Source organism: Athene cunicularia (genome assembly GCF_003259725.1).
Source record: "Athene cunicularia isolate RWA chromosome 5 unlocalized genomic scaffold, athCun1 chr5_part1, whole genome shotgun sequence".
Taxonomy (NCBI): Eukaryota; Metazoa; Chordata; class Aves; order Strigiformes; family Strigidae; genus Athene; species Athene cunicularia.
This window is the reverse complement of record NW_020799101.1, coordinates 11390624-11414581: the sequence shown is the minus strand read 5'-3', so window position 1 is coordinate 11414581 and position 23958 is coordinate 11390624. Positions and strand designations below refer to the sequence as shown.

General features: G+C 38.2%; 1 protein-coding gene across 17 annotated transcripts in view; it reads left to right on the top strand.

The window, feature by feature from the left end:
* MARK3 (microtubule affinity regulating kinase 3) overlaps positions 1-22010 on the top strand; it is a 58113-nt gene extending 36103 nt beyond the window's left edge. The window contains exons 14-20 of one of the 17 annotated variants that reach the window (XM_026849445.1): positions 351-428; positions 1094-1197; positions 5935-6099; positions 6832-7089; positions 9442-9468; positions 14211-14255; positions 16482-22010. In XM_026849445.1, the coding sequence (XP_026705246.1) occupies positions 351-428; positions 1094-1197; positions 5935-6099; positions 6832-7089; positions 9442-9468; positions 14211-14255; positions 16482-16827 (1023 nt within the window). In that variant the 3' untranslated portion in view covers positions 16828-22010. The remainder of the gene's footprint in view (positions 1-350; positions 429-1093; positions 1198-5934; positions 6100-6831; positions 7090-9441; positions 9469-14210; positions 14256-16481) is intronic. The other 16 variants (XM_026849438.1, XM_026849440.1, XM_026849447.1 and 13 more) reach the window with 16 other exon arrangements.
* The last annotated feature ends 1948 nt before the right edge of the window (positions 22011-23958 follow it).

The window sequence follows — 23958 nt, the reverse complement described above, 5'->3', positions numbered from 1 at the left end:
TGGCCACCCTTATTCAACATGTGCTTATCCAGGTGCTGACCAGTCATTCCCTTACGCCAGTCTCCTCCAAGACTTTCCCCAGCAGTGACGTTTAACGTTAATAGCCTAGTTTGCTTCCTGCTTTGCCTCGTGATCCTTTTCTTTAAAGAAAATTTTTAAAGGTTTTTTTCCACTTTTCAACCATTTGCAGTTTCCTGTGTTATGTTCTTGGGGTGGGGAGAAAAAATACAAAGCTTGCCAGCTTTTACTACTTCTACAACCTGGGGGTGCATGTTTATCTGGACCACCATGCTTTTCCTACAATAATTGCATCTAACTTTTTATAATTCTGTTATCTGTGAATTACCTAGCTTCTCAGTCGTTCCTGGAAAATTGACCGCCAACTTGGGCATATCTCCACCCTCTTTCTCTGTAAAGACAGAGGCAAAGTAATTCTATTTCTTTTCTCCCCTCTAAAGTAAGATCTGTAGTTTAAGTTCCCCTGGTTCTCTTGTCCTCAATGTATTATGCTTGTATTTAAGTGTATATTTTTAAAAATGTCTTATTAAAATTCTCTGCAATTTGTCTCTTTGACTTACTCTTCCCTGTTTTAAAAACTCATCTAGTGGTTTATATTTTAATATTTAGAAGTCCATGTTTATGTTCCCACTGAATTTTACCATATTTGTTTCTTAAGTCTTTGCTTTCCTATGTTGTTTAAGGGTATGATTTTAACTTAAAGGAAAATTCTGCAATCTGCAAGTGGTAAAGTATTTCAAAAATAGGCTATAAAGACATAGGCTGACCATACGTAGCTGAATGCTATACATGCTGAGAATTTGTAATTCAGAACATTGGTAATTAAAAGCTTTAAGCAATATAAATTTTGAGTCATCAACTTGAAACACGAGAACAACTTGTTAGAATTATTTTTTTCTTCTTGCGTTATTCCTTAAAGATGCTGGAAGGTGTTTGTATATTGACTTAATGATTTACTCTAAGTTTTATAACTGTGTAGAACTAGCATGAAGTAAACCAGCCTTCAATTATATGTAGACTTAATTCTAGAAAAGCCTCTCGTAGGGAATAACAAGCCTGTGTTTTTTAATTGTAGAATAATACTGCCCCCGGAGCAATGACACGGCGCAACACATATGTTTGTAGTGAAAGAACCACTGCTGATAGGCATTCAGTGATACAAAATGGCAAGGAGAACAGGTATATGAAATGTCTTCCTATGGTGTTTGTCCCTTGTCTTCACATTTCCAAAAAGTTGTAATATAAAACTCAGTAATTTTCTAGTATAATTCTTAATGAAAGGTGAGTACAGATCTTTGATTATGGCGTACCTGTAAGTATGTTGGGTTTTTTTTCCTATACCAAATTAATGCAGTCTTTATACTTAGAATGTGAAAGGAAGTTCCCAATTTCTGGTTAAATATATCTCATATCTGTACAGCTTTCATCTTAAATCAGTTGTTAACTACTGTAGTCGAACAACATATGCTTGCAGAAGAGGCTTATTTAGTGTCAGACTACAAAGTCCATCTCTCTTTGGGCATTCTCTCTTTACATTTTACTCTGAACTGTACTTTGTTTGTATTATTTGGAATACTGTTTTCTCTACAGAGTCTTAGGGAGAAAGTAATTTTTTGTCTGAGCAAAGATGAAACACTGATAGGCCATTGTCTTGGACTGAAACATCCCTTCCCAGTATTTACAGAACTCATCTTGAGAAGGGAAGCACTGATACCTCCATATTCTGTGTGAAAACAGTCAGAAAAATAACAGGCTTCCTCTTGCTTTACTGAATGAAAACCTGACTGGAGCATGCAATGAAATTGAAGTTAACCAGCTCATGTGTTAGTACTGTAGGCACGCCTAGTGCCATCCTTCCCTGTGTACCAAAGACTGAGGAGAGCTGTGGAAAATGAATGTAATAGAGAATGTAGACATTAAGTACAGAGTAACACTTGTGAAGAATACCACCAAATTTTCTGGCTGGCTGAGGTTTTCTAAGTTCCAACCAACTGTTCTTCACAGAATTTTACTGGTCTCAAAAGCTGGTAATAATTAAGTAGTTGACTGTTGGCAGGAGAGCGCCCAGATAGCTAGTACTTAATAAAAATGCTTAAGCTTGGAGGAATGTGTACCTCTCTCCTAATCTTCCTAATTTTATCCGCCCCTTCTTAATTTTATGATAAATTGTAAAAGATAGGAAGAAAATAGTTTTCTTGTAGCTCGTGTTGAAGGTGGTGACAGATCTGCCATTTTTTGCACAAAATTTTTTCCTCTTCCTTTTGGCAGCTCATAAGGAAGAGTGGCAAAGTTGTGATGTTGAATGGAAAGTCTGTCTGTCCCTTGTTTGACTCCTGGAGCCTAGGGATAAAGAATATGATTTTGACCCTGTCTCTTCCTCCTAGCTTTCTACAAACTGAAAGTGATTAAGAAAAAAGTCAAGTATAAATTTGAAGAGTGCCAAAAGTCTAGCTGGCCAGCTGGGCCTGCAGTCAACTGTCTTGTGAAGTACAGCACAGCTATTTGGTACTGTCTCTTAGTGTGTCTGTCTCAGCCTTCATTGGTTAGTCCTTGTTAATGTTACCAAGTTTGTTTAGATTAAAGCTCACCATCCTTTCTTTGATTTGATATGTTGATAGTTTTTTTTCTTTCCAAAATCTCTTGCAAAAATGAATCTTTCTCTCCAAAATAGTTTTGATCAGATCTGATTACTTGATTTCTTGGTTTAATAACATTTTTGTTCATCTTTAAACTAATATCTTTGCAGTATCTCATCTACGATTATTACATATATTTAAAGTTATTAGATATTGTTTACTAGGAATGCTTGAGCTTCAGATGTCCTTTTAATTTAGGAGTAACTTTATATGCCTAAGGACCTGTCTTTTCAAGTTGATATTTTTTTTCCCCAGCTTCAAGTTTCTCAATAAACTGATGACTTTCTAGTTTGTCACGTGTGGACATTAAGCTCAAAGTTAATGTTGAGTAGTACTTGGTAACTATATTAATTGTATTTTATACCTATAATTGGTTATCCTTATATAGTTTACCTTTTATTGTCAATATGGTATCCAAACATCATTTGCTTATCCTGCAAACTTTAGTCTGATTTGGGTCACTTGAAATGTTTGAGCATTTATATTTTCACTATCAGGAAAAAAAAATCTTTATAGTTTTTATCACATATTTTTGATTACTACTTTTGTTATTTTTTATAGAGGATTAAAATGAGAGAAGATAATGAGAATGCATTGCCAGTTGTTCTGCAACTGGAAAATTCTCATTGTCTGAAAAGCTTCAACACTGTAAACTGCACATTCATTTTGGCACAGTTTCAGAATTTACTGTGATTTGGCACAGAATTCAGAATTTATGTCTGAATATATTTTGTTGCTGTAACTGAGCAAAGGCTTGACTAATCACATGAAATACAGGGACCTTTAATGCAGGCTACATCAACATGGCTATTGAGGAGAATGGCTCTTCAGAATGAATGCTGCCTGCCTTCAGATGTTTCTGTAGTATCTCTAATATTATTATACTCTGACCTTGCCAGAAAGTAACTCTAGAAACTTGTAATGGTTTTTCTTCTGTGAAGCAAGATCTGAAGTACAACCTCGGCTTTGTATAAATCCAAGGTTTTGTTAAAAATGCTTTACGTGCTTTTGAAGTGCCTTTTGGTGGCAAATGTTAAAGGCAGGAGTAATTATAAATTATTTATTACAGATTGGATTTTAGATTTTTCATAGCCAATCAGATACTGACTGTGACCCAGTGAAAACTTGAGAGATTTGCTTTAAAAGGCAAGATGCGTGCATTTAAATTCTCTATTCTCTCTGTAGAGAAAGTGTTAAAATGTTGATTGTTCTGCTTTTCTCGTGCACATTGAATTCTGAGAAGGCACTTTTTCTCATGGTATGGAAACTAAGAATTGATAGTCAGCTAGTGGACTTGATGTTGGAGAAAGTAGTCTTGAAGACCTCATGCAAGACTGGTAGAAGCAAAGAGTTTTTAAGTCCCATGTTCCTACTTTAACACATTGTGTGGCTGACACAGGCATTCTGCTGGAGATGGCTCTGGCTTTCCTCCAAAGCCTGAACATTAATTAACGCACTTGGGGACTCATGAAACACTCTTCATAATGATAGGCAATTGCTTTAAATCATTTGTGTTACAAATGATTTACAACAGCCTCAGATTTTTAATAAGCCTTGGCACTAATTGGTGAATGTTAGCTTGCTGTTTCTGTGTTCCCAGGCTAGTAATTCAAGGAAGCTGATTTCTAGCAAAGCTTCAGAGGAAGATACACAAATGCTGTAATATGTGCTCTGGTACCTTATTGATACCTTTAGCTGTCACATCTTTGGAAGCAGGTGACTGAATAAAACTTGGGTCTAATGTGTTGTAAAAATAGATTCTTTCTCCTTTATCTTTTGCAACACATTGAGAGGAAAGGAGCTAGAAGTGCTTGAGAGGTTAGTGACCAGTTATTTTGGGGTTGTTTGACTTGAAGGTATTGCTTTTGAGATGAATGTTCATTTCCTCATAATGTCTTTATGCCCTGGGGTAATGTAAAAGCTGGCTATGTTGCAGGCTTTGTTGTAGTAGTGCTTCTAGTTGGCATCCTGCTGGATTCTGCATTGTAAAGAGATGCATGTGTGTCTCCAGATGAAGGTTTCTAGATTCTGAAAAGTTCAAAACAAAGAGGTAGATTTTGCTAACTGTTTCATCCAGCAGTTATATCTGAGGTGTGAGGTGATTTCTACTAGTGCTTTGGGAGCTAAGCCTGAGGTGTGGGTCAGCTGATACTTGTAGCTGTGCTAGCATTCTCCTCTCCAAAGTCTGACATACCAGAATGAGATAACAGGACTTGAATTTCAGTATGTGTAACCATGAAGTAACTTGGAAGTGAACATTCAGTGTCATAAAATTGACACTGGGAAGTCCTGATTTCTTAACCTCGAACAATATTTCTGAATTACAATTGCCTTAATTTTAAAGCAAGCTTAAGATGAATGACATATGGTGTTGTAGCCTGAAAGGCCCAATAGATCTTGTGGCTTCTCATTTTTTTTCTCATCCTTATCATTACTAGATAATGTGAAGGCTGCAAAGAGTCTTTTGGCCCAGAGAAGGATAAAGATTTCATGCTCCTATTGTAACATATTACACAGCTGACAGCTTACTGGCCATTCTGCTAGGACAGCACTGTATACCTCCCTTCAAAGCCTGAATGGTAATTCGGAGAATTTAGGGTTTGTGTCCAAGCAGTATGAGATGCTCTTCAACAGCCATACCTCTTTCTTCAGAGAACACCAAGTGTTATTCATTGCCTCCTACATGTACAGGTTGATTAGTAGTAGCCTTTTTGTTTGGGCCTCTCTGGACTTGTTAAAGATCATGATGATGTTTTTGATTGTGCCTGTGTGAAATCCCTCAGTTATCAGATGTAGATGGAGATTGGACAGCTTGCCTGACTTACACTGATTTCTCTTTAACATTGATGCATTCTGAAAACATAGTATTTCACTGCAGTAATGGAGCTATCATCAGTCTTTCGGAAAGTGCAGTTTTTAATGCATTTTTTTTAATGTTAAGACCAATATGAGTTACATCAGTGCTTTATACTAGTGCTTTGGCACAGAACACTGGTTCAGTACATTCAGGTTCTGTACATGAAGGAGGGTATCCTGCAAACTAATGCTAATGGTAAGAGAATGATCACTTCATAGATGTCAAGTGCTATAGTGAGGAAACTTTTTAAGGGGAGTGTAGTGTAGTTACTGCTGTTTACGTAGAAGAGGGCTGTTAAGAGTTCGTGTTCTTTCATAAATCAGCTAATAGAAGGAAAAGTTTGCTTTTTTTCTATGCAGTAGTTTGTTGTTGGTCCATCATGCTCTTCTTTCTGCCTCTGCCTGAACCCAAACCCCCTCACAGCCTGACAGAAATGTTCGCTTACGCAGCTAGCCCTGCTTCAGTTTGTACTACATCCTTCTCCAGTGTTCGGCTGCGACATCAGAAGTCGATGTCCATGTCAGCCTCAGTGCACACGAAGATGATGTTGCCTCCAATAGACAATGGCGCAGATAACTTCAGGCCTATGTAAGAACCTGAAATCATTGTGAAACTAACTTATACCCACTGCTTCTTAACTTTGTGCTGTGGAATTTTAGTCCTAGATTGTTCTAGTACATATTGCCCACAAGATGTGTGTTTCCTCATTTTTTTTTTTTAGTCTTGTTTACATTTGTCTTGTGGTGTGTCAGGCTGTCTGTGACATAATCCTGCAGTAATGAACCTTAATTTTTTTCTTAGTGTTAGGAGTATTGGACATTCCCTATTGTCAAAGTCTGGGAGACTTTACCCGTGTATCCTGAAGGACTTCACTACTTGGAGTGGTTCGCTTGTAGAGAATTTTGTGTTGGATACTTTCAAATTAGCAAGATTTTCAAAGATATATATCTAGAACGTGGAGGGAGAGACTCTAAAGTTACCTATTGCTTCTCTTTCCTGGGAGGAAACCTTACTCATCTATTCTTTTATCAGTCTTCTCAGTGAAACATTGTATGCCTAGTTTATCTGGTGTTTTCCAGGATACTCCTGTTGCATTTTTCTGCCTATGTAGGTTTCTGTTTCGGCAGCCTTTTAATCCTAACTTCTTACAAGTTTTGATTCCATATGGTGCTGTAATAATGTTGATATTTCCAACCCCGGCCTATATAAAAGTGTGTGCTTATGCTTTACTGTAGAATGTAGTGTTTTGTGTTTCCTGCAGAACCTGTGGTAGTGCTTCTGTAAAGAAGTTCTAGCGTTGTTTTTTGTCTTCTGCTCTAGCACTATTCCCGATCAAAGAACTCCTGTTGCTTCAACTCACAGCATTAGCAGTGCAACCACACCTGATCGTATTCGTTTCCCCAGAGGAACGGCTAGTCGGAGCACTTTCCACGGCCAGCTCAGAGAGCGACGTACTGCTACCTACAATGGACCGCCAGCCTCCCCCAGTCTGTCCCATGAAGCAACACCACTCTCTCAGACTCGAACCAGGGGTTCCACTAATCTATTTACTAAACTAACTTCAAAACTCACAAGAAGGTAAGCCTCTTAAAATGGTAATGCAACATTTCCTCTTTATCAGGTAGTAAAAATACGTAGTACATTGCTTAGGTGGTTTTGTTCACATTCTCTGATTAATGGCTCAATAATTTCTGCATCTTAAAATGCACTGGCATATGATTTTTTTTTTTTATAGTTCTTTTTGGTTACAGAAGCCATTTGTTTTTAGCGCTAGAATCAAATGGGATAAAAAGTGAGACAGTTTGGTCTGTGCTATTTCTTCTGTGCTCTTCATCCTCATGTCTTGAGGTACAAATGCTGCAGAGCCGAAACATTTCAGCTCAGCTCAAAAGCTGCTCACTCTGACTGCATGGTCTGTCTGTAGGCGGCATAAACTAGGATCCCAGTCGTGATATTTAACGTAGCGTTAGAAGCTCAGGTTGTGTTTCCCAGTCACTTAGGCTATCGGTGTTTCCAGAATAATCTCGCTGACAACTCATGAATAGAAATATCACAGATTAAAGGATAGAGTCAGGAAACAAAGGCATCTTTTGGCAGTAGTGCTAGCATAGGTCATATTAAAATAATGGCAGTACTATGGTTTCAGTCTAGGCAGGAGTCTGGTCAAGCTGTGAAAAACTTACTCTTGTTTTGACCTTTAGTTCATATGCAGATTCTGGGTTTGGCATGAAGGTGTGTTGGTCTAGTCAAAGCCTAGTTTAAGCAGGTGTTGTTCCTGTCCTAATAGTCTTTATTCTAATTGGACTTCTAGTTTCAATCCATACATCATTTCAAGTAGTTCCTACAAACCCTAAAATTGAAAACCACCTATTTTCCTTTTGTATTTAAAACCTGTCAGTTCACATACCGCATACTTCAGACCACTCTGATATCCACAACTTGTGTTTGCAGAAGCGAGGGCTTGTTTATCTTCACCTTAAGATAATCTCCATGCTTTTGTACCCTCCTCATCATGTGAAATTTTTTGGAATATAAAATTCTGATCTTGGCCTGTTTGCTTTTTGTTTTAGGCTTATATCACATCAGCACCAAGCTGTTTCTTTCCAGTCTGTTCTGTGACTATACATGCCTCCCTCTCAGCATCCTCTTCATAGTCTCCCATTCCTACAAAATAATGCTAAGCCAAAGTCCAGTTTTTCATGACTAGCTGATTTCAATTTAGAGAGTAAATTTCTTTAAAAATGCAGAAGCTGTTTATGTGAAAAACAAAAATGTGACAGCCTAGCCTTTGGTAAATGTTTAACCCTGCTCAGCTCTCTGCAGCTAACACTTCCTTAAGAAATACTGTGCTGTATGGAATTCTTTTTTTCTTTTTTCTTCTTTTTTATGTTGAGAGCGAGTGATAAAATATTAGGGTTTTTTAAGGGTTAAGTCATCTGCTTTTTGTCAAGTGAAGGCTTAGTCAGACATATCCTTTTGGCACATCTTTCTTTCTGTACTTTTGTTTGTAATATCCTTACTTAATTTTCCATCTGACATTCCAAATGTGGACACTCAAACTGTGAACATGTAAGCTTTTCACTCAGTTGTTTAGGCAGCATTCAAACTTCTATCATTACCTCCGAGTTCCAACTTTTGCAGTGCAGTGTGGTTTTCTTGAAGTTTTTCCCCACTACTTTTGACAATAGTTTAAATTCCATCTGGACTTGATTAAGTAACAGGCAGTTGTAACACAATAGCACTGTTACAGATGGTTAAGTTTGCACTTGGGGAAGCTCTTATAGTTTTGTCTCTGTTATACTAGGTGCTGTACGAACTACTAAGGAGGTGGATAGTGCCATCAGAGGAGATGGTTATGTTTTTTGTCTTTAAATAAAAAAAACCCTTAAAAACTGTTAATCTAGCGCTTGCTATGGGGAATCAGATTCTTCTGGTTATGAACTACTTATGTTCTGGTGTAGGCAATTGTTACAGCTTCTGCCACTAAATTAACTAAATATTAAAGACTGTTTTTGACAGAACATGGCTGACATAATCTTATGAAGGAAGAAACCTAACAACATACTCAAGATCTAATTATAGTAAAATTAATAATTTTTGCTATTTGAAATAACATGAAGAAAATCCAAACATATTTTTATATGACCTTGCAGATCATGAGTTTTAAAGTGTTTTGACACCAGTATATATTTTAATTCACAATAACTACTGGTGGCATATTTCCCAGAAAATCAAGTTTACGAATAGTAGTGCTAAGAGTTTGACTCTTCAGACCCTAAGTCAACTGCCTAATCTCAGAATGTATTGAAGTGTAATTTCATTGTGCGTTTTAAATGAGATCTTTTTTGCATGTTTCACTCTAAATAGCTTTTTCAATTTATTTTGTACAAAACTTTTTGTTAATTATTATTTTGGCTTAATTTCTTTTAGAAACATGTCATTCAGGTTTATCAAAAGGTAGGATTTATTTATATTTAAACAAAAGTGGCTCCTGCAATTAACAACAGATTTGGCTTTCTAGCCTTGGTTTTCTGAAAACTAAACTTTCTGCTGAGAACTAAATACTTTCTTTCTTGAGAGGAAAGCATAGAATAAATCCATTAACTCATGATGATACTTAAGAATCTGTGGCACCTGTATAACAAGATGCTGAGCATGCCTTGTGAATTCCTCTTTCTTCGATAGAGTTGGTAGTACCAAAGTAATTCTGTTCTCTGTACTAATACACTTAGCATGCTTATGTTTGAAGAATGAGGTGTTTGATAACATTGATGAAAGTATAAACAAAACATAAGTTTACAAGCAAATAAAGGTAAGTGATGTTAAATTTACATTCTCTTATCCTTGTTTTATATTTTATTAAAAAATCAGTTTGAAGTGTTGTCTGTAGTTACAATAGAAACTGAACACAGCTGTGAATCTAACTGTTCTGTATGAAAGTTTGGATGAAGATGCAATGCCTGTATATTTATTTTAAAATGGGATGCTTTTGCTGAAGTGAATTGCAGCTGAAGTACAAATAGAGCACTTCAGTTATAAACAAAAAGTATAACATCTATGCAAATTTATTAACAAAAGGGAACAGCTCAGAAATCTGGTTCACATTTCAAGCCTAAAGGATTGAATTTAGTTTTACAGTTTGGGAATGAATCAAGCTGCTGTTTATCTTATTAATCCATTAGGTCTAATGGAAGTTGATTATACAATTTTAATCTGGAGGTAAATTTTCAATTAGAATTTTATAATACTTTGTTTAGTTTTATCATATCTTGGAGCTTCTTGAAGGGTGATACTTTCAATTCCCAACTTGTGATCAAAATAAGAAAATGGGGCCAAAAACCAGACATCTGTTTGAACTATCAAAATGCAAGGCTACGCATGCGACTGTCATTTGGAGTTTGTCAGACCAATTCAAGGAAATACTTAGATTAGGGGGACCTGAGATATGTAAATTGATGCCTAAATTTGGGTTTATTATGTACAGTCTGAGCCTAATGGTACCCTACCTGATTAAATGAGCAAATTCCATGCCATGGTAATAATAATCAGAGTACTTCCAAACACAACTATGTTTAGAACTGGTGTTGGTTGGGTTGGCTGACATTGTCACAGCTGACTTGAGAAAAGGAACATGCACCAACTGTTAAGGATAGAAACCATCCAACACAACGTACAGATGAAACTGAACAGTGGCAATAGTTTTAACCCATTGTACGTCATAAACTGTGAGGTACATGCTGCTTTGTAAGAGGGAGCTTTTGTCTCTCTGTAGTCATACTGCATTTGAAACAAAGGGTAGTGATTTGTGCCACCTCCACAACTGGATATATATGAGTTTGTTATCCTGCTGCTCTGAAGAAAGATAGAAGATGCTAATATGAATACAGTTTTAAACTAGGTAGTTGTTGTTCAAATTTGAGACTTGAAGGTAATTCTTAAATTTTTTAAAATTTTCTTTTGACTTGAGGCCAGAAATCTTATGCTGTTGTGGAAATAGCTGCTACTGCTTCCATGAATATGTCTTGAATAAGAGATTTGCAAAGTCTTACACCACCTACACAGGACCAGACTGTGCTTTTAAAATTCTGTTTTAAGTGTGCGTGGTGTCCCTCCATACCTGATCTGTGTGTAGGTACAAAATTAAATTGAAATCTTGGGAGTTTTGGCAATTTCTTCTTGCTTTATGTGCTGTGAGTCTTACCTAAGCTCACTGTCTTTGACACTGAAAAAACTACTGTAACCCAATAGTACGTGTATATATAGTACTGCAACATCATTCTAGGGAGCTGAACAAAAGTAGATAATCAGTTGCTGCTTTTTAAACTACCTCAGTACACAGAGGGATAAAATATCTCTTGTACCATGCACTGTCCTTGCCAGTCTGCCTATTGTGGAAGTCTAACTTTTTTCTGACAACAAAAATTACTTTCTATGTTCTGGATTTTATTGCAGCATCTTTTCTTCATTTCCATAAATTGATCTTATTTTACCATCTCTCACTTTTTGCTGTTTTTCTATATCTTATTAGATAGTTCTCTTTGTGTTTATTTGGATTTTTAACACAGAGTGTACAAAGATGTAAAGAACAGAATACACAGCATAACTCAGGACAGATGTATGGAAACATTCTTATTTTTGAAAGCCTTTCACAAACCGTGAAGGAGATGGTGTATAGGCATTGCATGACAAATGAGAACATAACTTTCCTATATATTTGTTCCATTCTCAAGACCAAGGAGTGTCTTGGTCCGTAAAATTAATTTATGTAAAAATACAAGCAAAAGCAGAAAATCTAGAGCATAAACTAGCAATTTGCAGTTCGTGCAGAAGCAAAGATTTTGTTAGCAATGAGGAGGCCTCAGGGCTGCATCTGACTTGCAGACCCACTGAAACAATACTGGCAGTACAGTAAGTGTCTGTTCCCAAAGCAGCAGTGCTGGTAGAACTGGACCATAATCGTGTCCTTCGTGAGGAGGGAGCATCTAGAGAGACGGGCAGAGCTCTCCAAAGCTTGGCATGATGGCTCATATTTGAGGGTGCACGTCACCGAATGCAGTTCCTCGTGCTAAATGAATGGAACACTGATGCATGGAAAAACTGAACAAAATATGGATTTTCTGAGAGGCTTCCATGGAAGACTTTATTATATCAAAGTGGCAGGTATTTTGTAAATAATGACCTTTCTTACATTTTGAGTACAGTGATTTGGAAACTGAAGAGGTTGAATTAATTTCAACCTAAAAGGGGTCTAAGAACCTCCTTAAGGGATTTTTCCTCCCAGACTTTTCTGGCTAGATTCCAGTAACAGTAAGATTATGTGTTGTTGGGGAGACTGGTTATGCTCCCATTCTCTACAGCCTTTGGCAAGTTTCAGAAAGAACCCCCAAAACTCCCCCCAAAACACCATAATCCATAAATTCTTGCAGTTCTTAAAGCTGCCATCATCCGCTTCATAGGAACACAGTAGGGTCTTTAAAGTTCAAGTACTTTCAATTTTTCAGTTGAGCAGTGTCTTCAAACTTTGTTGCTTGCTTTGCCCAGTAAAATGAGCCTTTCCCAGATCATGGATTTGTTCAGTTGGTGCACATGATGGTTTCTCTCTTCCCACCTACCCCTTCTCAGTCCTACTGAGTTGTAGGACTCAAAGGAAGAGTTCATGGACTGTATACTCAGACCTTAAAAATACTTTTCCACCTTCTCCTGTATTCACCATAGATAAAGTAGCACAAGATCTCATGAAAACAACTACCATTAAAAACCCACTTTGAAGTGCTAGAATTAGTTGAGGACTTGTCAGTTGTTTTCTTTTCATTATCTTCCTTAACCTTTTTGCTTGTGACAGCTGTTCATTAGTCAATTGCAAACATTTCCTAGCAGAGACCCCATCATGCCATGCTGCACAGTACCTCAGAGAGCAGGGTTCTGATCGCATGCTGTTGTGACAAGCACCTCGCAGCTGAGTGACTTACCGCTTTATTAATTGGATTTCTGTTGCAATGAATAGTGAATTTTGAACAAGGAGCAGGCCCAGTAGCTCCTTGTAGCTCCCAAGTGCTTGCCACCATGCTCCTCACGGTGCTAGAACAGGTCCTGTGCCCTCGTGACAGGGACTGCACAGAGTCATCTTACAAGCCTGTTTCCTCACTGCAACCCTCAAAAGGAAGGGAAGGAGGGAATTAAGCCTTGTAACACCCCACACACCCTTATATAAATACTGCTGTGCATCAGAAAATAAACTTATTGTCTTACATTCCTACGCCTAGACACTTGTCAACCAAACTGCTTTAATTTATGTAATTCAGTGAAGCCATGTACTAGCTCAGGGTAGTCTTGGTCAGAGCCTTATAAAGGCAGCTTCCCTGTGAGCAGAATTAATGCGGAGATGTTGAACCATGGTACTGCAATAATGGGAAGGTAGAGGAAGATGATTTTCCCCTTAATTGTGCTTGATACTGGGCTTTTTAAAAATGGTAATGATCAGTGATGTAGCTTTAAGCAATTCAAGAAGACATAAAACTTAAGCTTACTCATAGATGTGGAAGATGCGTCAGTGTGGGAATTAATAGGATGGAGTTACTACAGCTTGAGAAATCTTGAATTTACCTCTAAACTTTTGTTAAAATGTATATGCAACTTGTTCTTTTGCATTAAGGTGTCTGGTGTTGTTTAAACACCTAATACCTTAGATCTGATGTGCATGCAAACACACAGGGTGACCAGACTTGCCTGTAAATAGGGTATTTTTTTTGATATATTTTGTATTCCCATGTAAAACTTTTAAATATCATTAGCCTAAAAGTGATTGGGAGTTACTTCTCTTTTAGGAGGTATTTACTAAATAATATGGTAACTTCAATATGTAAGTTGTAACTTTAGTTTCAGATTTTTTGCTTTTAGAAGCTCAACTTTATTCAGTGAGTTAGTGTTCTACAGTATTAATATGTATAAATATACATTGTAAAAATTAGTTATGGTCTTTTTAAAAACTGTAGTTTATAGACTTCCATTTGGCTTGTCGATATGTTATTCTGAATTTGGTCTAACCGACGCAGTTCTTTACGTCTTTGTTGCTTTGTATTTTAACACACCTTTGGTATGATTGCAGTATCTTTTAGCAACTACTCAGATATTGTCTATTGTAGTGTAAGATTTGTCTTCTCTTTCCCACTTCCTTTTGCTTCTGCGTTCTTTTCAATGAGGCTCCCGACTGAATATGAGAGGAACGGGAGATTTGAGGGCTCAAGGTGAGGGTAAAATTTTTGTTTAAAATGTTACTACTTAGGTGAGTTTGAACCTTTCTCCCCTTGATTATGTGGCATAGTGGCTTCAGGCAGCAGCTTTTGTTTTGTGTAAGGCTTTGAAACTAAACATAGAAGCATTTCTGTCTGCAAAATGGCATTAAAGCACTGACTGACTTGGTTCTAAACTTTCATCTTACCTGTTGCCTTTTCCCTTGTGTGTTTTTTTGCATTTTAGTCGTTATAATTTGCTATTGTCTCGTAGATGTGTAGGTAAGTGGTCTCTACTGAGCCTACAAACATGTGGGATAACCACTGAAGGATGACAAGATGTTTTTTATCTCCAAAATCACAGATAGATAAACAGTATTTTTCATGTTATACTCTTATTCAAAAATCTACATATCAAAAAATACTGGAAATGATCAAACTTGTGCTGGTTCTGCCAACTGTTTTGAAGTAGAAAAAGCTTTCCAAAACAAAATGAGCCTTGAATCAAAGTTGGTGTTCCCACTGTCACCTTACAGCCTTACTAATTAAAACAAAATACTCTTTTTAATATGCTGAATTTTATAACATCTGGCAAATAATGTAGCTGGATTTGACAGCATAATCCTGTGGCTTTCAGGAGGCCTTTCTATTAGAAGATAAAACTATGAAATAGGTTGAGATTTTGTTTAGTTAGTTTTGAGATTGCTATCACTTTTTGTTTTAACTTTTTCATAATTGTCTGCTTAATGGTGGTAGAAGTAAAGCACTGTGTAACTAGAAATTCATTGCCAACTATTTTCAAGAAAAGCCTGACTTAATATTTGTAAATTGAACTTTGAAGCTCAACATGAGACCTAAACTGCATGGTTTGGGGTCAGTTAGGTTAGGTATTTTCAGAAAATATTTAAGCATGATGGTCAATATATTTAAGTCTTGTGTCCTGAGGACAAGTAAATTTAAAGAGCTGACTGACAGTGTGCAAATATTCATAAGACAAATCTGTTACATTTTCTCTTATTCTTATATAAAGACTTTCCTTATTCTTTAGCTGCATGACCACTGATTTTAACTGAAGTAGAAGAATTATTGCTAACTAGAAATTTCTGGAACATTTTTCTGTGTCCTGTATAACTTTATCCTTACCAAAGGAAAAGCTTTTTTTTAAATGCAAAAAAAAAAAAAAAAAAAAAAAAAAAAAAAAAAGTTTCAGACTTGGGAAATGCAGCCTCAGTATTTTGTGCTTTATCTCTTAAAACTGTGACAGTAACAGTAACCCTTTTATTCACAATCTTTACTAACAGTGTTGAGGTGGTGTCTAATAGTGACTTACAACTCCTTCCTCCATTTCAGCCTCAAAGGCATAGCTGCATAACTTGTACCAGCAAAAGATTTTGTCACTTTACCTCTATCAGTCATTGATATTAAAAAAAAAAATACTGGCCAACTTAGAAACAAAGTATTTCCTCCCTGTTGAAGGTAACCCCAGTAGCCTACAATGTGGTGGATCTCTAGCGATCATCTCAAACACCCACAGTGCAGAAAGGCCAGAGTGAAACCGAACCAGCCCAGAACCGGGTGGCACATGTTGGCCCTGGGGTAGTAGGTGGGTGACCCCTGTCAAGGTCTCCCAGTCCTGCTGCCCTTCCTCCTGCTGGCAGCTAACTACCATGGGACTCCATGGGCCCTCCCAGTGCTTGGTGTCCAACCTGCTGCACAGGAGGAGGTACGGAGGAACCCCCAGGACCTTTCTGCATGGGCTTATCCACCTTGTGTATGAGCAGGTAATTCCCATGGGCTGGCACTCCACGACCTGGCCTGAGAACACTTCTGTCACAAGTCGCCACTGTTTGAATGTTCCAGAAACTTCTAGCACGCAGCTGGTATCTCCAGCTGTCCACGTGGCCTGAGAATAAGGGTTTGAGCAGAACCTGCCTTAAAATCAAGTTGTAGGTGATGCATGTAGTTGTACCTCTGCAAGGTCATTTCCCTCATGCTCCTGACTCCAGTGACTTCCAGTTGTGTCACCTGTCGTACCATGCCTCCGTTTCAGCCCCAACCGCTAATGCTTCACCTTGACTGTGTGTTTGTACAGCAGCTAGGAAAGCGGGGTATTGCTCGCAGCCGGAGCCTCTAGATGCTGCTCTAATACTGGTAGTGTGTGTTGTGTGTTAGTTTGCTTCACTAACGTGAAAAGTGGAGAAGGTAGCTGGCCCTGCTAACTAATAAATTCCTGTTTTTCAGCCGCAATGTAGCTGTGGATCAGAAGGATGAGAACAAGGAAGCCAAGCCTCGGTCGCTGCGTTTTACCTGGAGCATGAAAACCACCAGCTCCATGGATCCCAATGACATGATGAGGGAAATACGAAAGGTCCTGGATGCCAATAATTGTGACTATGAACAAAGAGAGCGTTTCTTGCTTTTCTGTGTCCATGGAGATGGGCATGCGGAAAACCTTGTACAGTGGGAGATGGAGGTGTGTAAACTGCCAAGACTGTCCCTGAATGGAGTTCGCTTTAAGCGGATATCGGGAACATCCATAGCTTTTAAAAACATTGCTTCCAAAATTGCCAATGAGTTAAAGCTGTAACAAGAAAAATAGTTAAGTTGTAAATTAGTTAGCAATTTCAAGTGTTTTTGAGAATTCCAATGGAAATGTATAGAATAACATTTAGGCAATAACTTCTGCATCCTTCTGAATAGTGATATTAAAAAAAAAAAAAGCTGCTGAGCTGGGAGGGAGAGTTGGACTTTTTTATAAGTGCACTACAGCATTAAAGTTGCCTACTATGTAAAATATTACCCCTTCTGCTTTATTTCCATTGCTCCTAAGTCTTTGACAACAAATTGAAACACAGAATATATTCATTTAAATATGCCTCCTGTTTGTGTGGACGTGTGAATGTACAGTATGTGTGTATAATATATAAAGTATTATATGTAAACAATTCATTTACAACATCGAGCTGTACCAGTACCTCTTTTTGGGCTAATTTTGGTGCTAAAAATTGAAATGGCCAAGGAGGAAACACTTGAGTTAATATTTAAAGTAACTGAAGCGATAACCAGTAAACGCAGGTTTACAATTCACTGCTGTGTTAAGAAAAAAAAGTGTGTGAAGGGTTTGGATTTATGGTTGTGAACATTATTAGTCCTGTTTTCTAAGTAGATCTCATGAGATTATTAAAAATTCACTTTTACTGAGTAAGTCTTGCATTATATTTTGCCCACCTATTTATTATTTAAGTTTGAATCAAATCTTAAAATGTAGTTGATTTGTGCATTAAAATTTGGGTAAATGCTTCCATTCTTCTGCTTCTGCTAAGCTACTAAAAGTGTATCTTTGTCCTTTTGGCTTATGAGTATTGATTGCAGTTAAGAACATTTTTCTGTTGTTCCACCATTCCTCTACAGAATGAGGCAGTTTAAAAGGATGCGCTAAATGATGACTAGTGACTTCTTTCAGAGCAAGTTCTCCACCTTAGACTAGGTCAGTCTGATACAAAGCACAAAAGGACTCTCAAATAACGACCATATTTTGATGCAAGTCGCCATGTCTGAGTCGGTGCCATGTTGAGGTATTGCTGCACAGGTGGCAGTGCTGTCCCCTGCGTTCCGGGCGTGCACAGTATTGAAACCCAGAAGTGGGAATCAGATTGGCTACTGATCTCCATTTTAACATCCAGATTGCTAAACTACAGCCGCAGGCAGTAGCAGTTAAAACTTTTCCTTGCAGCTCTCTTCCAGTGTGCTTCCTCGTGGTTCTGGTTGTATTGCTTTTTATGGCTTTGTGCCATCTGTGTCTCTAGCTTCTGCAGAGGGAGTCCACTGTCACTCTTTTAACGTGCAGTGTGGAAACTTGCCCTTGGTGAACTCTCTGAGGGCCAGCTAGCTTTCTGTAGGACGTGAAGCTACTCTGGGATGATCCCTGCTTTTTAACCATCACTGTGGTGAGCCGGATTTGATTTTGCAAGCTAGAATGAAGAGATTCCTTCATGCTTTGTTTCCTACTGATACTCGGTTTATGTCATCAAGGACTTCTGTAGATAATACCCTGCATTATCTACGTTTTGTATTAATGTTTTATGGTTATATTTCAGAGAAGTACTCAAGCATGTACTTAACATGTGCTTTAAACTGGAGCCTAAATTTGCATTTTAAATTTGCAGTGAGCTAATAGTTACTCATAGTACACAGTTCAGATTCGACCCGAGGTGAAAATGCAAAATCCTTAATATTTTGCAAGTGAGTTCTTGTGATCTGTGGTCTATGAAGGCAGCAGACTTCCTCTCTCTTTCCCCCTAAGTCTTGTTATTGATTATGCTAGTTTAAAGGGTAATCATAGTTGTTAAATGTAGTAAATATTCCTGAATTTGCATTTTTTTCTCTGTATATTCTGTATCATGCCATGGCTTGAGAACTCCAGGTGCTACCAGAGTTCAGTTGGCTTTGTGCTCTGCCTGTGCTGCTCAGTATGGTTTTTTTCCATGAAAACTCCATTTTGTAATAGCAATAAGATATTTCAGGGCAGTCATTGTACTTTATCAGGTGAATGGTCACCTATCCTTTCACTTTCTACGTTTTAAGCACTCCTCCAAATGTATTTTTTTTCACCCGGCAGTGCACTTTGTTGTCTGAACTGAAAAAGTGTTCTGGTAAATGATGTAAATCTGTATTTGATGGAAGTTCCAAAAGGTTTCATATTAAATGTTTTCTGAAATACTCTCTTCCTACTTCACCTGTTAAGTATGTAATTGTTTCTAAGAAGTGCACCAGTATCATAATTTGGATATTTAAAGTTTGTATTTAAGTATTTTTCTTAAAGCATTCTCAACAGGTTCTTTCAGAGTAAATATGTGTTTGAGGTATTAAAGAAAATTTACTTAATGTAATAGGAAACAGATTAACAGCTTCCTTCCCAAATGCCTTGTAAAATTATCAAGTTGCAAGAATACATCCTTGTTTCTTTAGCATACTGCATGCTCACTGTTCAAGCCTCTAGGAGTTGCCTGGAAAGGAAAACTGCTTTCTTCAGATCTCCAAACCAAAGATGAACTTCTTCCCAAACACAGGCCTTGTACTTGTTCATATTCCTTGGGGATCTGTGTAGCTTTATCAGCACTGCTGCTGATATGACTCTACACAACTGCAGCTGTTTTTTCTCTCCTTAAGCGACAAGTTTTTAAAATAATTGGAGGTCAGTGTGTGGTGAGGAGGTAGCAGCAGGCCTAGGTGTTTTGAGATGTGCATCTAGCAACCAAGAAGTGGTTTTACATAATGGCATGACTTGTGTACTGGCATGTTTGGTCTGAATGGTGTGTTGGGGGGTGTTTGTAATGGGCTTGTGACTAAAGGTTTGCATCACTAAAACCCATGTCATCCAGCTCTAAAGATGTCTTTTGGTTACCAGGTCAGTCAGAGAAAAATTCTTAGGGTTTTGGTTGCAGGGGAGTTGACTGCCTTAAATGAAAGTGTTTAAAGATACATAAATTTTTTTAAAAAAATCTGAACACTGAGCGGGAGCAAACAAGTTCAGATGAACTTCTCATGCAAACCTTCCCTGTACTTAAGCTTTCTAAAACACTTCAGTCTGTGTGACGTCTGCAAGGTCTAAGGTCCTCAGCCACATTGAGAAGTAGAGGGGAGTAGGTTAGAGGAACAGCTAGTCCTGCTGGTCTGAGTGTTTTGTGTACTACTTTTATTCAAGCTACATCTGGTCCAATCTTTGTAGGTTCAAAGATTTTTAGTACAGATTTGGGCAAGGTTCACCTTTTTCTCTTGTATTACAGTGAAATTTCAAGATTAAATATAGTGAGGTGAGTAGTGAGGTATTGTATCTTACAGTTCTTAATTGCAGTGTTTGTTTGTCAAGATAAATTAGATTATTAAAAAATATATATCTGAAAATAGTATACACATGTTTATGTTAAAGAAATTAAGTTGGAGGTTCAGGAGTCCTTCTAGTCATATGGAAAGATTGTAGCAGATCTGGAATGTAAATGGAGATCTCCAGTTCAGTTTAAAGCTCAGATATACATGGGCCTGTTGGGATGATGTGTAGAGACTTTTAATCAGTCTTTCCCACAGCTGCTGTGTCATACACCTTGTCGTGGATTGCAATTTAATTAGGACTGCAGCCAACACAGAGAACCATTTTCTCTGTTAAGCCCTGGTCTGGAGCAGCAGTATGTACATAGCTGCTTTGAGTTAAAACCTGCTTGGTTGTGCTGATTTTGGTTCCTGAAGGGCTCGGGTACCTTGCTGGCTATGGGCAGAGACCATCTATGAACTAGTGGTGTTCTCTGTGTTTCAAGGGTGGAGTGGTTGGGTGTTTCTTGCTTTGCACTCTGATACCAGCCATCCAAGACCATGTCTTTTCTTAGTAATCTAAAGAGTTAAGTATTTAGAGAATCTCAGTACTAGCTGGTATTTCTCCTATTGGGGGGTGGGGTGGGGGGTGGTGTCATACTAGTGTAAAATTTTTGTTTTCTAATTCACATTGCAGATGTTTAGGAAATATTAAATACAGTTTTGGAAAGATGTAGTTTAACACTGTAGATTAACATTTCTTTTTAAACATACAGATTTGCAGTTTCCCATATTTCCAACTGTCAATCTCATTTCTGTAAGTTTTCGTAGAAAGGCCCTAGAGCTTTCCTATAAAGATAAGCTCATGTTACTACACATCACTGGTGCTGCCAATTAAACCCCTGATCTGATATTCTGATGAATTGTGGTTCTGAAAATTCTACCTTTGACTGAAATTTTTCCCTCCGGTAGCAGTGAGTTGCTTCATTGATTTCACCACTGACTATTACTCCATTGCTTCAGAGAAGAAACATCCACCAGGAAGGGGGGTAAGCTTTGGATAAAAGCTCAACCTAGTGCAACTAATAAGAATTTTTTTAAAGTTATACTCCTTCATACCAAGGGCCTGTCAGTGTCCTGCATTACAGAGGCAGTACATGCTTAGAGAAATCCAAGAAACACAGGACTGAGAAATTGTTCTCTGTGTGTGTACTTCTTTCTTCTGTCAAGAGCAGAAAAAAGCTAACCTTTAAACTTAATTGTGTAACTCGATGGTTTTCTGTTTTCACTGGTCTCTTCTCAGTGTACTACCAGGTACTGCCTCCAAGCCAAAGGGCTGGATAAAAAGAGCAAAATCCTGGAGGAGGAGACTCTTCACCCAGTGCTTCTGAAGTTGAAACAGTATGGTATTTGAAGCAAAAGAATGTGAAAGACCCTTAACTGGTCTTTTTTAACCTTCTAAGAATGTTTTAACTTTTGGTACAAACACTGGGCACTTGTTCCGGCAATAACTGAAAAAGAAGTTCTGTTAGTACCAACACTGAATCCCGTATCTGTGCTCAGCAGCCGTGTTCAGGGCATTAATTGCCAGTTGCTGGGAGATCACCACCTACAGGTGCCATTATCATCTTGTAGTGGTTGTGACTTAGCAGGTAAGATATTGGAGGTAAAAAAATGTTTTTGCTTGGTTTTTGCTTGTGTGTTGAGCACTTGGAACTGTGTGTTCTGACTCGGATGCAAAATTCATGCAGAGTGGCGATGGTTATGGTTGCTGTGGGAGCCATGGCATTGAATTTCAAGGCATAGAAATATTGTAGTTCTTATCCCATTAATACCCTTACGTTATCATTTAATAATATCCATATGAAATTCAGGGCATAAAACCAGAATATTCATACAGTTCATGTTTCTTTGTAGTTGCTGATCACGCTGAATGTATGAGGTGAATAAAATCGGATAATGAAATACCTCACCACAAAAATAATTTTATTAAAGCATACGGGGATGCAAAATCAGAAAGTAAAATGCTACTGGTGTTACAGTTGTGCGGTTTCAGTTATTTGCTTATCTTGAGGGAGAGTCCTGTTTGGTTGGAGGTGTCTCTTACCAAGACCTCAGCTTGGCTGAATGCTGTAATCAACTACAAAACAGCCAAGTCTTTCTAAGCACAGAATTATTTCCCCCACCCATCTTAACCCAGCCAAAAGACATTAAATTCTTTCACACATTTGTCCACATAGATGAGAAAAACACCAGCCTGATAGGAGCTTGGAGACACTTGAAAGCATGTGTTTTCATTGTCCTGTGTCTGCGGTGCCTGAAGGAGTGGGGCTGGTGGCATGGGATGCCTGCTTGGGATGGATGGATGGATGGATGGATGGATGGATGGATGGATGGATGGATGGATGGATGGATGGATGGATGGATGGATGATCCCTTCTGCAAGGAAAGGCGAGCTGTAGAGTGACGTTGCAGTGTCTGTAGTGGCCACAGGATGTCTCTCAAATGCAGAAACAGCCTCTGGTTGGTGTTCATCTGAGGTATTTTTAGAAAAGAGCTCCAAGAATCCCTTGCTCCATGCAGAGCGGCAATTTCACATCGGTTTCAGTGTTATCATCTGCTCGGACAACTTTGACTTGGAAGTATCGGGAAAAATGCACCACAAAATATTGACAGAAGCTGCCTATTTTTCAAGCTGAAAACCCCCCCAATGCTACATTTAAGTTTTCATTATGTTTTATTGCTTTCGGAGCTGAGGGTGTAGTTAAGTGGCCATAGCTTTGCCATGGAAAACATGAAGGGCTGCAAAACTCTTGTTCTGTCTTCTTTCCTAGAAAATGACCATGTCATGCAGCAGGCTTTTCTGCTGAGAAGGGTAAAAGTAATACTGAATATTTAAATTCACTTCCAGGTTTTTAAAGAGTAAGAATCTTTTTCTTGTTCAAAAATTTAATTACTGAAGTTATTTTGCTATTCATCTTTTAGTAATCAGTCTAATCAAGGCTGTAAATTGCAGCCAGCCCTTTCTAAAATAATCTGGGATCACTTGCCATTTATATTTCACTGTATTAAGTATCTCTAAAGCTTTATGCCTGGCATTTTCCATGTCTGCAGTCTGTTTTAATCCTCAAACAAATCTTGTTGCTTTTGCTTTGAGTAGGCAAGAAGTGAAACTTCCTTATTTGCTCAGGATTTTTTTCAAATCACATATTTTGCTGCAGCTTTCACTTTTATTGTAATCAAAATTTTGCCCTGGGTGGGGTGGGGGGAATTAATAGTGACTGGTACTAATATTTATCACTGGGAGGTTTGGATTCAGCAAATGGAGATGGAGAAGCTGTTTATTTCAAGCAGTCTCAGGATCCTCCATGTTCTGTCCATGATGGAGCCCTGAGACTCGTCCCCATCTTCCTGCGGCTACAGGCCCATCAGCTGCTGCCGTTTTCTGTACCTCGCAAGGCGATGCCCTAAAGTGTTGGTTGTGGTGGGAGTTGTGGGGAGCAGCATTTGCAGGGCTCATCACTTCATGCGTGGCTGTGCAGTGGATGCAGCAAAAGCAGAATTTTGCTCTTGGGAAGTTCTGTTCCTCATCACCAATCTGGGAGCAGCCACCAGAGGAAATTTTTTGAGTCAAATATATATATTTTAGTGGTTTTATCTAACTGACCCCTTTATGAACCTCTTTATCCCTGGCATCTAGAACATGTTGCTTTGCTTTCTCCTTATCTCCAGAGATGAGCTTTGGCTGAATGCTTCTTCAAGCTAAAGTCTGAGTTCAAGGGACAGTTTCTGAGGTCTCCTGTGGTGTCAGAGCTCCATGAATCTCTCCAGATTGGGTCTGTAAGTGCACTTCTAGCTGGGGAAAGACTACAAGTGCTCCAGGGCCCCCTACAGTGTCTCAGCGTGGGTCTGT